This window comes from Pseudopipra pipra, chromosome 19 (assembly GCF_036250125.1).
Source record: "Pseudopipra pipra isolate bDixPip1 chromosome 19, bDixPip1.hap1, whole genome shotgun sequence".
Lineage (NCBI taxonomy): Eukaryota > Metazoa > Chordata > Aves > Passeriformes > Pipridae > Pseudopipra > Pseudopipra pipra.
This window is the reverse complement of record NC_087567.1, coordinates 5,954,750-5,970,161: the sequence shown is the minus strand read 5'-3', so window position 1 is coordinate 5,970,161 and position 15,412 is coordinate 5,954,750. Positions and strand designations below refer to the sequence as shown.

The window sequence follows — 15,412 nt, the reverse complement described above, 5'->3', positions numbered from 1 at the left end:
CTGCTCCCTTATCTCGCCATCGGAGCCGTGCTCAGTTGCAGCTCCGGCCTTTCTCCCTGGGGTTGCAAACGGCTTGGGGTGGCTGAGCACCTACCCCAGGCAGCATCCCGCAGGAGCAAGGGATGGGCCAGACTATCCAGCCCTTCCCTGGGAGAGTAAAGATCACCCCGACAGAGCCATTTCCAAGCAGTTTGGGCATCTCCAGACAGGTCTGTGACTCACCAGGACACCTTGGCAAGGCTTGGGTGATATTACAGCCTGAAGGTTCAAACAGATCCCTCCCTCTCCATCCCAGGCGTGATTTTTTTAGGGAAGCCAGGATGGGATTTAGGGGGAGCCGGAGTGCTCGCAGCTCCTCCCCACCCTCTCGCTTGCTAGAGGAGCCAGAAAAGAAAGAAAAAAAAAAAAGGTAGTTTATTGTTATTTAGTTTCTTGCCCCTTTCATACTCCTTTGCCGGAGTTTTTGCCAGCGGCGGGCCCCGGGTCTGGCGGGGATCCAGGACAGCCGAGGCGCTTTTAAAAACAAAGCAGGGCGCGTGCATGCACACACACACGCACGGCATCCAACCCCCCTTTTAACTCTTGCCGGAGCGATGCCGGGTGCGAGATGGTTTCCAGCCGGAAACTGTCTTACACCTGGGATTCCGTCCATCACCACTGGGATCCAATAACTCACCCCCCACCTTCCCAGGAAAACCTTCTAGCAGCACTGGGATCCTGATGGAGTGGTGGCAGGAGTGATAATAGTGAGGCTGTTGTGGTCCACCAGCTCCCTCCAGCAACCAGCAACCAGCCCCAGCCAGAGGATGGGATGCCTGTGCTGGCAGTGTCCTTGCCACGTCCCCTTCTCTCCAGCCCTTGGGAGCAAACGTCCCGGTTACAGCGCCCGTGTGCCACTGGCAGCCGGGCACACAATGTCCCATGACTTGGGGCTGCCTTCCCTGTCTGCCTTCAAGCTGTCGTCATCCGAATTGTCCTGTGTTTCTGGGTCAGACAGCCAAAACAGCCTCTGCAGCCCTTGGGAAGGGGGACCTGAGCCCCCTGATCTGGGCTGAGTCACCAGGAAGTGCCCAAGGGATGGAAATTCCCCTCCTGTCCCAAATCTCAGCCTCCTACCTGCAACACTGGGGATGGCTGCCAGCCTGGCTCTGTCCACGGCCTTGAGGGACCTCCATGTTTCCTGGAGAGAACAGCAAGTCCCTGGTATACCCCAGTGCTGTCTGGCATCTCCAAAGGAGCGCAGCATGGGCTGGAGCAGGCTCAACAGTCCCCACACTCATTCCCTTCTGCAGATTTAGCCTGTTTTTCCTCCCGCTCTTTTACCAAGCCAGAAAATTGCAGCTGCAGGTGGCCCAGGCTGACAGCAAAAAGACGCAGGCTGCTCTGCCAGTGGGTTTTCAAAGGCTAGGGATAGAACTACAGACCTGGGATGGGGGGAGATGTGGATCTGTTAACACAGGAAAATGGGGTGCAGAGGGACATGGGGCCAGGCCTGCTGACATCCAGCCCGGGCCCCTCCATCTCCCTGTGTGACGCTGTTTGCTCGTGCCTTATCTCCTGCACTCGGCACAGTGACGCTTTCCCCGGCTCTGGGCGCACCGGTGGCAGCTGGGCCCCTTTTTCCAAACACAACACCCGTCAGAGCCCAGCTCTGAAAACCAACCGCCTGTTTGCTCCTCCCGCTGCCCATGTGGGGCTTTTTCTTCCAGGCAGAGAGGTGGGAAAACCAGGATGTGGATGGGAAAACCCACCAAGCAAACACCAGGCTACCAGAGGAGATCCCCATCCCATGGAAGCCGGGAGCCACAGGAGGAGGAAAAAAAGATGGACCCCCCCATTCCTTGCATCTGTAGCCCCACCATCATCCAGCCCCACTGCTGCCACACTCACCAGAGCCTTTGAAGCCTCTTTTCTCCCGCTCCCACCGCCCACCCACCCCAGGCTGGCTCAGAAGCAGGTTTCAGCACGCTGTGGGGTGGTGGGGTCCCCAGCACAGGGCTGCCGCCAGCCGGGCTCCCCGGGCACGGCCTCGCCCCGCTCCTGGCTCGGTGGAAGAGGGAGTTTTGCCCATTTCGGCAGAGTTTCTCGGCGTCTCTCCGCAGGCGTGCCCACAGCCTTTCCAAGCCGGCATGCGGCTGCGGAGCCGGTCCAGCCCGTCAGACCTACAGCGTGCGGGGGGAGGATACAGCCAAGGACGCTTGGGAACTCGTCCTCGAAACCCGGGCTCCAAGGGACGTGGCCAGGGCCGCACTTGTGCTCGGCGGCAGAGCCGGGTCCAGCCACCTGCACTGCCCAGGGCAGGACCAGTGTGGGCAGGGTGCCCAGACATCCCTGCACCACCGCCAACAGGGAAAGCCATCGGGTGTAACACAGCCTGAAACGATAAAGATCCTGCCCAAGGCCAGTCCTGGCTCTGCCCTGCAGCCAGACCACATATAGCAGCTGGGTTTGGGACAAATCTCCCTCAGGAGCAGCAATGAAGAGGATGGTACTCCTCGGTGAGAGGGATGGCATGCAGGGTTTGCTGGCTGGGACAACGGCACATCCAACATCATTACAAAATAACCCCCAAACTACAAAAAGCAGCAGCTTCTTCTCCAAACAACTGTGGCCCTGCTGCCACTGGAAGAAGCAGAAAGCCCAGTAGGACATGAAGGGAGGGTGGGTGTTTCTGCAGAGAACAGGGACACAGAGCGCTGGTGGCAAAGGCTAACAAATCACAGGAGAGATATTAAACCTCATGCTTTGAGGCTTAAGCTGATACAGCTACCAGGGATTAGGAGGAAATTCAAGGGTGAGAGTGAGTTATCCCACATCTGCCTGCTGCAGTCTCGCAGCACGCGGAGCAGCATTGTCCCTCTCCTGCCAAACTGGACGGGTGACAGCAGCACCTGAGGGCTGGCACCACTCTTGGGAAGACCTTAGTGTGCTTTGTGCTGCCAGGACACAGCAATGAGGGGCTCCAACCCAGGTGTGGAGATAAAACCAAGATCCCCCACAATCTTTTCTAGAATTTAAGAACTTGCTAGGTCACAGCCCAGACACAGCCACGTCCCAGGAGCCCACCCCACTCCTTGATACATCTAAGGTCTGGAAAGCCCCATCAAAACCAGGGAAATGGGGCAAGCCCCTGGTGAAATGGGCAAGTGGCTGGCTGAACCTCCCCGAGGCAGCAGCTGAACCCCAGCAGAGCTTCGCTGCCTGTCCTTGAGAGTTTAACACCAGTTTGCTCAGCTGCTGCCCTTTCTTTGCACTTCGCACACGTTTAAACAAAAACCTTTGCCACTCCCTCGAGGAAGGCAAACAGGGAGTCCAGCTCCCATCGCCTTCCACAGCTCCTCCAGCCCCCGGCTGTCACAGGGACATCACACATCCCCTCCCAGCATCACCCTGGCATCCCCTCTACCCCTGTTCCTTAGTCCGGCATGTCCAGGGATGAGGACACTCAAACCTTGCCGGGCACCGTCCAGCTCCAGGAGCAGTCACCCCTTCCCAGGATGGGATTCCCGGCCGGGGGAGCTCTGCCTCTCGCCTCCCCCGGAAGCCCCAGCCCCTCGGTGCTGCTCAGCCGCTCTGGCCGGGCCAACTGGCGCATTGTTGGCGAGGGCGGCAGCCCGGGGACGTGATTGATCGCCGGGGAGAGAGGCCAAAGCCGTGACGGGTCGTTTAACAATTTCAATTAAACTCTGCAGCGCTCCGACGCAGAGGGGAGGGGAGAGGGAGAAGGAAAATAAAAAGCGGGACGTTTCCATTGCCAGGGAACCTCAGCAAAGCACGGCTGGCCCGGCAGGAGCAGCCCGGCTCTCCTCTCCCAGAGGAGACCCCCCCCTCCCCGGCTACAGAAGTGACCACGGAACCGCCCGGGCATCCCCTTCCCGCAGGCAGGACAACTGCCCTCGCCTGCCCTTCCCCTCCCGCCCCTGCCCCCAAAACCTTCTCCCTGCCCATCCCACCACCTTATAATAATAGGTGCTGTGACCCACTTGTGCGGCGGCGCTTGCGCGGGGAGGAGGCTGCGCTCGGAGAATATTAAACAACGTGTCCCTGAAGTTCCCGCTGCCGGGACTGGCGCTTGGTTTTTGCTTACGTGCGGTGACTTTTTTAGGCACAGGAAGCCCCAGAGGGCTGATCACAGCGATCGAGCTCCCAATCCACTGAGACAGCAGAAGGACTCTTAGAGGGATTTAAAAAAAAAAAAAAAAAATCGAAAAATAAAAAATTCAGCATCTCAGCCTATCATATGGAAAAGGCACTGTAATGAGAGGCAAAGCCAGCAAATGCTCGGCTCACATGGCACCGGCGAGAGGAGGGAGAGAACTGTAAGCGATGGGGAGCAGTGATGCCCTCCATGCCGGGGACGAGCCCCCAGGACCAGGCAAACCCCCGGGATCAGGCAAGCCCCCACAGTGAGTCGAGCACAGGAGCCGCACCGAGGGCTTGCAGCAGTGGCCTTGCAGGGGTCTGGGCTTTTCACCCCCTCCTTATAAAGGAGTAAAATGAAAATAAGCCGAGGGAGCTGCTGACGCCGCTGCAGCGGGGGAGTTAAACACACATGTTCACGTGGGTGCCCCACGGCTGGAGGGAGGGGAAGGCGCCAGAGAGAAAACAGACGGGGTTGAACTGGGAGAGAGTTACTGGAGGGGACGGGAGGAAACTAGAGTGTAACTTCAACCCTCCGGGGGTGCAGGAGGAGGAGAGCCAGGGGCACCCCAGCCTGCCCACACAGCCCAGCCGTGGGACATCAGCTCAGGGGAACGAGGCTGCCGTCAGCCAGCAGGACGCTCAGGTCCTGACGTTATTTATTGCCTTCGGAGTGTCCTTCAACCCACCCCCGTGGGCAAACTGCTCTTACTCAGCTCAGGGACCCTGTATAGACACAGTCCCTGAGCAGCAAACAGAGGCAACAACATCCAGCCCCTTCACCCACAGAGGGGTCATCAGGCACCCCCTGTTCTGTGGAGGAGATGGCTCACAGACCTCCTCAAGGCCCAACAGTTGGGATTTTCAAAGTTCTGGCCCCAGTCACAGCTTTCCAGTAGCTGACCCAGGGGACCTGATCCCCTCCTCACGTTTATAATCCTCAGCCTAACTCGCCTTTCTCAGTGCCAGCCTCTCTGCTCTGAGCTGTTCCTAAGAAGACTTAAAGCATCTTCTCCCTCCTCAGGACAGCTTTCCCACACACACCCACAAGACCCCCCACGATGAGCGGCCCTGGCAGGGGGTTCCACACTCCCACAATGTGGGCAGGCATTGTACACCTTCCCCCAGCCATACACCGCACAGAGAGCCCTTTTATTTACTTTTCCCAGTTTCCTTCTCTTGTTACGTCAGGAGAAGTGACCAGGAGCTCAGCTATCTACATGAGCACCATGGCACTGGCCACGATCTTCTCCTCCACCTTTCCACCCTCCCCATCCCCTCCAGATGCCACGTGGCACCTGCAGGACCCCGGTGCCCTTGGGGACCCCTCCAGACCTGCTGTTCGCTCTGAGCTGTGCTTGCCATTGACCTTTCTGAGAGCACATGCAAGAAAACAGCCCTGCTGAAGGGTTAAACATTACCAGACTGAAATTCAAGGCTTGACGATTGGTTCCAGTCGACTGGCTGGGATGATAATTTTTCACAAGATACATACGGCCGGGAGTGAGCAGCAACCGCTAAAGACCCTTTGTAGCAGCGTCCCCCCACAACCAGTTTGCTTCCCCCTGCCACGGCGTTTCCCTCAGCCTGTCCCTGCTCAGTGGCCCACGGCCCCGAGCCCGAGGGGAACCCCAGCTCAGCTGCAGGATCACTTACAGCCCGGTCATTCATTCACACAGGCTGTGCTTGTGCTCCCGCCTCCAGCCGTGGCATAACTCGTGTGCTGGGGTTCAGAGCCAGCACCGGCACCGAGCCCACAGCAGGGACTTGCACCCCGGGACAGGCAGCAGTGCCCAGCTGAGGGGAGGGAGCCCACGGCTCTGCACCCAGGTACTCACTGCTCTTGGACGCCTTGATCTTGGCCACCAGTTTCTGCACGCCGGGTACGTCCCCGTTCTTCACGGCCTGGATCAGCTCCTGCTCGCGCCCCATCGCAGACAGGTGGGAGCAGCGGCAACGCAGAAGGCAGAGACCCTCAGATCCCAGAGGTTTATGAAGCCATGGGAATAAGCCCCCAGTTCCTCAGAACACACTTTGATGAAAGATGAAATCCGTAAAGAAAGACGCTTTACAATCCCACAGGGCATAAAAACCAGAAGAAAGAAGTCTTTCTGTTAAGAGCAGAAGTCCCTTTCTGTGTCGGGAGGAGCAGGACCCGGATGGGGTTTGGTTGGAGAACATGCAATCAATTAAAACAAAAAATACTTCAGTGCTTGGGGATGGGCTCCCAGCAGCAACAGGACTGTGAAACAAAGCCAGGCAGCTCGGGGCAGGGTGTCCGGTGCAGTCGGCATTGGGATGCCCTCGGCCTCTCACAGCACTCCGGGAGCCAGAGGTGTCGTGCTTTGCTCCCCTCACCAGGCTCTGCTGCGGCTGACGAGTCCCTAATTCTTCCCAAAGGGATTATGGGCTCGTTGCCATCTGGAAGTTATAGATCCTTCCTCTCTGGTGCTCATTAGCCCCTTCGTTTCAGCATTCCTCTTGGTGACGGCGCTGCAGGCAGGCTGGCGAGCCCCGCGCTCGGCCGAGCCCCGGCGCGGCAGCCCAGGACCTGCGGAGGGAAGATCACAGTCAGCCCCCAAAGGCCATTTACCTCCCGGCTCCGTCCCGACAGCTTTTGTGTCCGTGCCGAAGAACGAATACTTTGACTATATTTAGTCCTGGAGGGACTTGGCTCATCCTAATGTTAAGTGGAGAAGGAAGAACCTGCAGAGGAAACCTCCTGGGGGTGCTGCCCCAGGAGCAGGACCTGTCCCCCCGGGGCCACACACACCATCTCCTCCCTAAAGACAGCACACAGGGCTTAGGGTACAGAACGTCTCCCCCTCTCCCAGTGGCAGCACCTGAGGGATGGAGCTGGGGAGGCTTAGCCAAAGTCCTCTGCAGCCCATGGGAGTGGGTCAGCCTGTCTCACGCTCTTCTCGTCCTGCGCAAGGATAAACCCTTACCCTCCAAATTTTACCAGTTCAGGAGTTCTCTCTGGTCTCAATGAAGAGCTGGGTGTAATTCAGCAGCACAACTGTGCTCAGGAGGACAGGATCAAGTCCCTATCCTGGCCAGCCAGGGTACCTTGGAGAGGACACAAGGTCCTGCAGCAGCACTTCACTCGTCCCAACCTGTGCTCCTGCTCTGCGCCTGGGCTGCCCAAACTGGGTGGCAAGAAAATCCCTCCTGGTTCAGGGCCATGCATCTGGCAGGCTGCTCCGACACTGGGGAGGAGCGTGCGTGCAGGAGAGCAGGGAGCACACGCCGTGCCAGCTGCAAGGCCATCTCCAGATCACCCCACAACTCCCCCTGAGCCGATCCAGGGCGGGTCAGAACCAGCTCCGGTTCCCCCAGCCATGGCTCAGTGCCGTCTCCCTTCCCAGAGCGCTCGCCCTCAGCCGTTTATATAATAGAGGGTGTCGCTTCCTCTGAGCAATCGAGGTCACTGTTTTGAGGATGGAGATCACAGGGGAGAGAAGAACAGCGGGGAGAGAGATCCTGTCAGGGTGGGGGCAAAACCAGAAGGGGCATCCCATGGCACCAGCCCACCTGCAGTACAGCTGGACGCTGCAGCTGCCCACAAACACAGACACCCCTCTGTGGGCTTCCCCATGTTTCCAGCACTCCCCAGGGTGCAGTAGTACACAGGGCAGATGAAGAGATGATGCTAACGTCCCATCTTAGCTTCTAGGACACGGAGGTGTGCAATTCCCACACCAGGCTGGGTGGTTCTCCCCCTATCCACAGCACCTTCAGCTAATGAGCCCCTCGGTGCTGGGGCTGGTACACCCCGAGGTCAGCTCTCACCTCCCCTCGTCCTGGGGCACCTGCACTAGCTTATCTACGTTACAACAAAGTTTCAGCCACTTGACTCAGACTAACCTCTGGCTGCAAACAAATCCCCTCCCGAAACCTCCTGTGTTGCACCGTCTTCCGAACTATTTCATTTAACCCTATGCTCTACAGCCAACTCTGTGCTGCTCCTCGAGAGTGCTCACAAGAAGCGAGTGTGAGGGCGCTGAGACTATTTACTCTTTATTTTAAAAGTCTGCACTGTCTCACTTGGAAAACAGCCCCATGCTGCTGCCTACGGCTCCCGGAGCACGCGAGGCTCAGCGGGTAACTCGGAGGTACCGAGAGCTGCGAATGCTCATTCTCCACCTCTCCAACCTCTCCAGAGAGGAGCAGCGAAGGTACAACTCAAGAAACACACAAAGCTGGAAAAGCAACAGCAAACAATCCCTCCCACACGAGCAGAGCTGAGCCTCCAGCCCAGGAATCCACCTGGAGAACGAAAGTATCCCAAACATTCCCGCAGCCAACGGCAGCGCCAGGGAAAAAAGGAGGGAGAGGAGGGGAAAAAACCCCAAAACAAATCCAAACCAGTTACGTAAGTGGGAGAGGAAAGATGCGAGGGAGCTGTAGGTACCGACCCGAGTCTCGAGGGGCGGCGGGGGCATCTCGCCTCCCCCGGGAGGCCCCGGGGAGCCCCGCTCCGGGCGCGGCCGGGAGAGCAGCGAGGGGGGCACTGGCCACGTCTCCACCTCCCCCCGCCCCGAGACCCCCGGGTGGGGCGGCTCCTTCCTCCAGGGGGGCTCGGGGGGGATTTCAGCCCCCCCGAGACGAGTCGCTCCTGCGAGCGGCCGGGCCCGGCCGTCCCGGTCCCACTCACCTGGCGGCGCTCCCAGCCCGCCGCACCGGGGCGAACCGAACCGCGCCGGGGCGAACCGAGCGCACCGCACCCGACCGAGCCGTGCGGCGCCGCTCCCAGAAGTGCTGAGCCGAGCTCAGCCCAGCCCGGCAGCAACTTCCCGAGCCGCGCGGGGCGGGAGCGGGGCCGGTACCGGAGCAGAGCGGCGGGTCCCGGCTCGCAGGCGGCGCGGAGCTCGGCAAAGTCCCGCTCGGGCCGACCCCGTCCCGGCAGGAAATCCCTCCCCGGCCCGGCCTGATTGGAAAAGCCCGGCGGGTTGTGCGGCGGGGCCGGGCCGGGGCGGCTGTCACTCACCGTGATGCGGCGGCGGAGCGGGGTAGGGGCCGGGCCGCCCATCCCGCCGCACCGGCACCGCTCCGCCCCCGGCCGGGGGTGCCCGGGGCTCCCGGGCGAGCGGCTCGCTTTGAACAAAGTCCGGCTGGACAGACAACGCCGCCCGGGACCGGCGGCCGGGAGAGGGACCGGCGTGGTACGAGACCGACCCGGTGGGCGATCCTCCACCTTCGAACCGAGACCGACTCGGTGGGTGATCCTCCACCTTCGGACCGGGACCGGTCCGGTGGAAGGTTCCCCATCCTCGATCCAGGACGGACCCAGTGGTTCGGGTCCCGCTCCTTTGGGCAATCCTCCATCCTCGATCCAGGGCCGACCTGGTGGCCTGGGACTTGCACGGTACGGGACCGATCCAGTGAGTGATCCCCCCGTGCTTGACCCGGGATTGGTCCGGTGCTACAGGACCGGCCCCCATCATCGATCCAGGAACAGCACGGTTGTCTGGGAACCAGCCCCGGGGAACAATCCCCCACCTTCAGCCACACTCTGACTCCATCAGCCCTTTGCCCCCTCCACACCCAGCCCCCTGGGCAGCGGGGCTGCACAAAGCCACTGATAGCACCCATGGGACCAAAATCCACCGACACTCAGCTGCCCAAACCCAAATTAATCCTATTCTCACAAAGCACTAAAACCACCAAAAATCACCCATTTCTGCCAATCTTCAACAGACACAGCAGAGGCAAGTGCTCCCCGGAGCACAGTTCTTTTAGAACAAGAGGTTGCCTAATAAAGCTGGACAGTTTTTGTTGCATGATACCACTGGATTATCATCAACTAATCAGATTAAAAACACATGGAGGCTTTGGTTTTATTCACTAAATGCCCAGCCTGCAGCTTCCTGGGGGAGTTGCAACGATCCTGTACCTCCTTGAACCAGGCCCCGAGACATTTCACCAAATGATGGTTTCGTGAGCAATTCCAGTGAGGGGGATCCCTGGCAAGGAGGAGGGTCTGACGTTTCAAGACACACCCTGTCTTTTCAGTTCAGGAATAAAGAGATTATTATGCACATCTAATTATAAATGTCAACATTGTACGGCTGCTACGTTGAGGCACGGAGCTCTGAGTAGCCCTGCTAGGAAAGGCTGTGAAGTGAAAGGTCTTGTTTTTCCTCCTCTGAGTTTTGCCAGAGCTTGTAAAGCGCAGTGACATTTATAATAATCCCCTGAATTTATGTAGCACCTTTTGTCCTTTTAAGGATCTTAATTAAGCTTTGCAGCTCCCTGAGCACAGACTAAACCCACTTTGCAAAAGAGGAGCCCAGACCTTCTTTTGTACAAAATGTGTGTCCCGCTTCAGGCAGGGGTAGGACTTTTTCACCCCAACGACCTCCAGCACACGCTGTTACACCACAGTAAGGGCACACCACGCTGATATTCCCATCTAAATGTTGTCTCTGCAATTACAATAGAGTGGTTAAACCTGGGTAATTTAAGCTTTAATTTCTGGTGTCACACAAGCCTTTGGAATGGAGGGTGCCACTGGAGGGCTTACTAGAAATCAACGATTTCTAGCGCAGCCTTTGAACATTCGACCACATATTGAAGCTCCTGACACTGCACTGAAGCCCAGGGCCTTCACTCTGTGCCCCTGCCTGCAGGCAGCTGAGGGGGAAGGAGCAGGCAGCAGCCCCATTTCCTATCATGTATCCCAGTTTTTCATTGACTCTTGAAGGTTGAACAGCTGTTTGGTGACCCCAGCACAAAGACCTGCCAGGGGCTCCAGCTGTGTCCACCTTGCAGAGCTGACAGACCCACCATGACATTTATTCCTCTGTGTCTGCAGACCAGGTGCCCAGAGCATCGACTGAGTTTCCATTGCAGAGAAAACCCTTTAAAAATTTTCTCCCTTCTCTACTGGGATGAGATGTTCAGAGTTTAGGGGGGGTTCGGGGTGGAGGCACCCTTGTGGGGCCGTTTCTGCCCTCAGGCCCTGCAGAAAGGTGCCCAAGGTAACACCTACTTGTGTTCCCCACTTCGGGAATGGGGCCTGGGGGCTCCACCCGGGTCGAGCTGCTCAGCGCGGCGGGCTCCTGCTTTGCAGCTCCTCAGATCGATGTTGCCATCTAGAGGTCCCTGTTACAGCGATTGTCTCTTTGTAAAGTATTGGGGGGAAAAAAAGAAAACCCAAACCAACCTTTTGTTTGGTTTTGTTTTTGTTTTTTAGTATAATGCAACATTTCAAAGCAGCTTTTTTGGGTTAGCCCATGTTTTGAGTGGCTGTTTGATGGCTGCAGCTCATCCTGGTTCATCTCACAGCCCCAGCAGCTGTGCAAACCCCTCCTCTCTACTCTGAGATTATTTTGAGATGAGGTAAAAAATTCAAAAGCAATACATTTACTGCCAGGCAGAAAATAAGTTACAAAGGCAGGAGCAGCTACAAAGGCACAGCAGCATCCACGGCAGCTCCATGGCCAGTGCTGGCTCCAGGGGAGGCAGTGACAGACACAGGTCCAAATCTGAGAGTTCAAGACTCCCACTCCCAGATCTCACCCACAAAAGCCAAACTTGGACGTTCATGGCCGTCTCATCCCCACTGAGTGGGTAGGAGGTCTGCAAAGGCCCATACCAGATATCCAAAACATTTAAAGTATGTTATGAACCAGCTGGATGGAAACACACTTCTCCTCTCTCAGCTGTGGCTCAGGCTTCTCCTTTCACTGCCTTTTTTTTCTGAAGCAAGCCCAGCTCGACTCAAAGATTTGCTGTAACCTCAAGGCTGCATCTCACACCAGGGCAGGGTGAGGCTCAGATTAATGTGGGAACAACAGCAGCTGGGTACCTGTAGCCAGACAGGATTGGTTTCCCTGGGTGGGTGTGCAGACACCACTGCCCAGACATTCCCAATTCAGGGTCAGAGCAGGGCTGGACACTGGTACCTGCACACCCACAAGGGCAACATCACCACGACAGGGGCTGTGGCACCCCACATTGGAATCTGTCCTGCAGAGAGAAGGGTGCAGGCTGAGGATGAAGCAGAGGACAGAAGAACCCCTCCTCCAATGAATCAGGCCATGACAGAAAGCAGGTTATTGCCCAGATTTAAAGCCACCCACAGGAGCCTTTCCTGCAGCTCCTGACACTGATTCTCACATCACCTGGCTCTCTGAGCACAGGCAGGTGATGGGTGCCCCACTGCTGGGTTTCAGTCCTGTCCTTAAGCAGCAGAGCAAGTCTCAATCTTATTCCTCATCCTCAGAAGTCGTATCCCATCCCCAGGGACCCTTTTTTGCACAGGCATCCATCCCCTCCCACATTACATCCAGGCCAGGCATTTCCCACCCAGCTCAACATTCCACATCATTGGCAGCAACGTCAAGGGCAAAGCTAGAGCAGAATGGGGGGTCTGGACACAAAGGTGCTTACGAAGGCATTTACTCCATCGCCTCTTATACACCCTCCTGGCAATAGCTGCTGCTGGAAGAAGTCCAAGAAGATAAATAAGGGGATTTGATCAAGAGAGAGATGCAGTGCCCACAAGGAGGAGGAGCAGGATCACAGCTCCCAGAGACCAGGCTCTGGCAGAGAAGAGTTTGGGCCAGTTTGGGCCCAGACACCTCCTCCCACCACACCACGTGCAGCACAGCTGCTGCCTGCAGCCTCTGGCACCAGGAGGGCTTCAGTGCCAGGATACATCCCAGACCCAGGCCAGAACTGGACACAGCTCCATGTGCACCGTGAAGCTGAACATCAGCCATGGTATGAAATGCAGCAGTGACTGTCCTGAGCAGAGCTGGTGGTACCTGCTGGTGGCAAACAGGTACAAAAACCCACCTGGAGTCAGTTCTCAGGAAGGTAACAGGGCTTTGGAGGTGATTTAGGAAGCTCTGCTCAGCTAGTATCTTTTGCAGCAAAGAATTTCCCCTGGCAAAAATGAAATCAGGTAACCAGCCCTCAGTTACATCATTCCAGGGCAGTCCAGCCCCGAGCTCCTTTGAAAAGCAGCTCCACAACTTCGGCTCGAACACGTGCGAGCCGGGAGGTACAGCCTGCACCAGCCTCTGCCCTGGCACAGCAAACCCTACCCACATTCCCTTCCCCTGTATCCACATGGGAACTTGGGCAGGTGCTGGCAAGGGGCTCCCAGCAGGAGCATCCCTCCCACATGCCAGTGCCCGGCTCCCTCTGGACTCACCTCTCCAGGCACACGTGTGCTGCTGCTCACACTGTCCTTCCCATCTGCCTTCCTCCTCCTCGAGCTTCCCTGTGCTGACAGCCACTTCTTTCTGGTCTTGTGCCTTTCTTTTCTCTCTGTCTCCCTTGCTTAGTCCCTCACTCAGGAAATTAAAGATAATCCTCCCTTTTTTGCTGCCGGATTCCCTGTTTAACATTCGCTGTGTGTGCTTGCACTGATTCAAAACAGGATTAGACTTTCTGTTGCTTTGATGTCAGTTGGACTTTGCACTTAAGGCAGAGGGGGGAAAAGAAAATGTCTGTTAACAAACCTCTTGGATTCCACTTATCCACTTGCACCCATCCTGGAAATGAAGATCAGGCACATTTACCTGCAGAAACAACCCCCTTCCAGGACTGACACTGGGGGATCAAACCGCCTTGCAACCCCAGCACTGCAGTCCCTGCACTGGGTGTTATTCTCTGGAAATGCCCAAATTTCACCCTGGCTCCATTATCATCCAGCTGCGTGGAGGCTGAATGTCTCCCATGAGGAGGGAGGTGTCATTAATCATCAGAAAACCACAACTCGTTGGCTGTCAGTGAATATTGCAACCTCCAGCTGCCACACAGCAGGAGCGTGTGGGCCACCGGCATCGCTCCAACATATCAGGGCTCGGGGTCCCCACTGGGAATACCCCGAGCTGCTCATTTCTAAGGGAGAAGCAGGTGCTGCAGGATGGCTAAAATGGAAATCCATACCCTGCTCCCTGTGGCGTGACACTTGTGCTACAGCACAGTCCATGACTTTCCAGGGCATTTCCCTCTGCTTCCTTGGGCCTAAGCTTCTTCCTTGGAGGATGAAGATTTAGGGTTGTTCTCACTGCCATCCCCTCCAACACCAGCCCAAAGCAGATGAAGAACATTTTCCTCATGTTGTCTGCAAATATCTTGCTTTGCTTCCAAGGTACTGCTCCTTGAGTCCACAATGTCCAAAGCAGTATGTGGCACAGTTTGGAGCTGGAACAAGATCTCACACCAGGAAAGACCCTTTTGCAAGGGATTCTGCAGACCTACAACCAGGGCTGGGATCTGACAGTGGGTCCTATTCCAGCTCAGTTTCCAGGGGCTCATAGGTTGTTTCTGCTGCCTGATGCTCAAGTTCCATTCCCACCAGAGCTTCACTGCACAGGCAACTGGGTCTCCTCTGGGTAACAGGCAGACCTGGGGGCTGCAGAACTAGAGATATCTGGGTACAACTGAAGCCATCCCAGAACCTTCTGCGAGTTGTTTGAAAGAGCAGCTCCATGGATGAACATGATCCAGCTGTGAGCAGAACCCACCTCTCGGCTCTGAGCCCTGGGAGAGGCACAGCCAGTGGAGCAGAAGCAGGGACACACCACAGCTCTCCTGGGATTCTGGCAGCTGCAATATCTGTCACCTGCACCACACCATTGCACTGCAGCCCGACTGGCACCACCACCACGTCAGGCATCCTCCAGGACTGCCCAGGAACTCAGGACACACCTCTGCCAAGAGCACAGTGTCTAATCCATTTTGCCCGGTGCATACTCACAGACTTGATTAATGTCTGCAATGAGCTCCATCCATCATCAGGGAGTAAAGGAGATTAGCTGTGCAGCACGCCTGCCTCGCGTTGATCCCATTCTCCAGGCCTCCTGATTAATGGCGAGGCCGCCTTATCTGTCAGGCCAGGAAACACGAATATCCGGGTTGCCTGGGGATGAAGGGAAGCTGCGGGTGCCCGGGCTGCAGGCGGGTGCTGCCGGCACAGCCACAGCACGCTCTGCCATCGGGGCCGTGCTGATGCACCCCTGCTTCCCACACTGCCAGCTCTGCTCCCCATTCCACTTGGTCCCTCCACTCCCATTGCTCCCTGCCTCTCTGCACCCTCTGTTCCTTCCTCCCAGCCCTGGGAAGCACTGGTGCATCCACACAGCGCTGAAAACCAAAGTCTGGGGCTCCATTTTCCCTCGACAGCCAGCAGAGAAGATGTCGTTCCTCCCATCCATGGAGGGAATTCGGATGAGCTGATTTGGAGGCCTGGAATAACCCAGGCAAATCCCCTCCTGGGGCTGCAGGCGAGGTTGTGTCTGACCAGCGCTGC

General features: G+C 57.1%; 1 protein-coding gene across 3 annotated transcripts in view; it reads right to left on the bottom strand.

Moving 5' to 3' along the window:
- Positions 1 to 9,094, bottom strand: part of CASKIN2 (CASK interacting protein 2) — a 32,869-nt gene extending 23,775 nt beyond the window's left edge. For 2 of the 3 annotated variants that reach the window (XM_064675866.1, XM_064675867.1), the window contains exons 1-2: positions 8,798 to 9,093; positions 5,979 to 6,691 (exon numbers count right to left, since the gene is read on the bottom strand). In XM_064675866.1, the coding sequence (XP_064531936.1) occupies positions 5,979 to 6,072 (94 nt within the window). In that variant the 5' untranslated portion in view covers positions 6,073 to 6,691; positions 8,798 to 9,093. Of the gene's footprint in view, positions 1 to 5,978; positions 6,692 to 8,797 lie in introns of all 3 variants that reach the window. The other variant, XM_064675868.1, reaches the window with a different exon arrangement.
- Between the last annotated feature and the right edge of the window lie 6,318 nt (positions 9,095 to 15,412).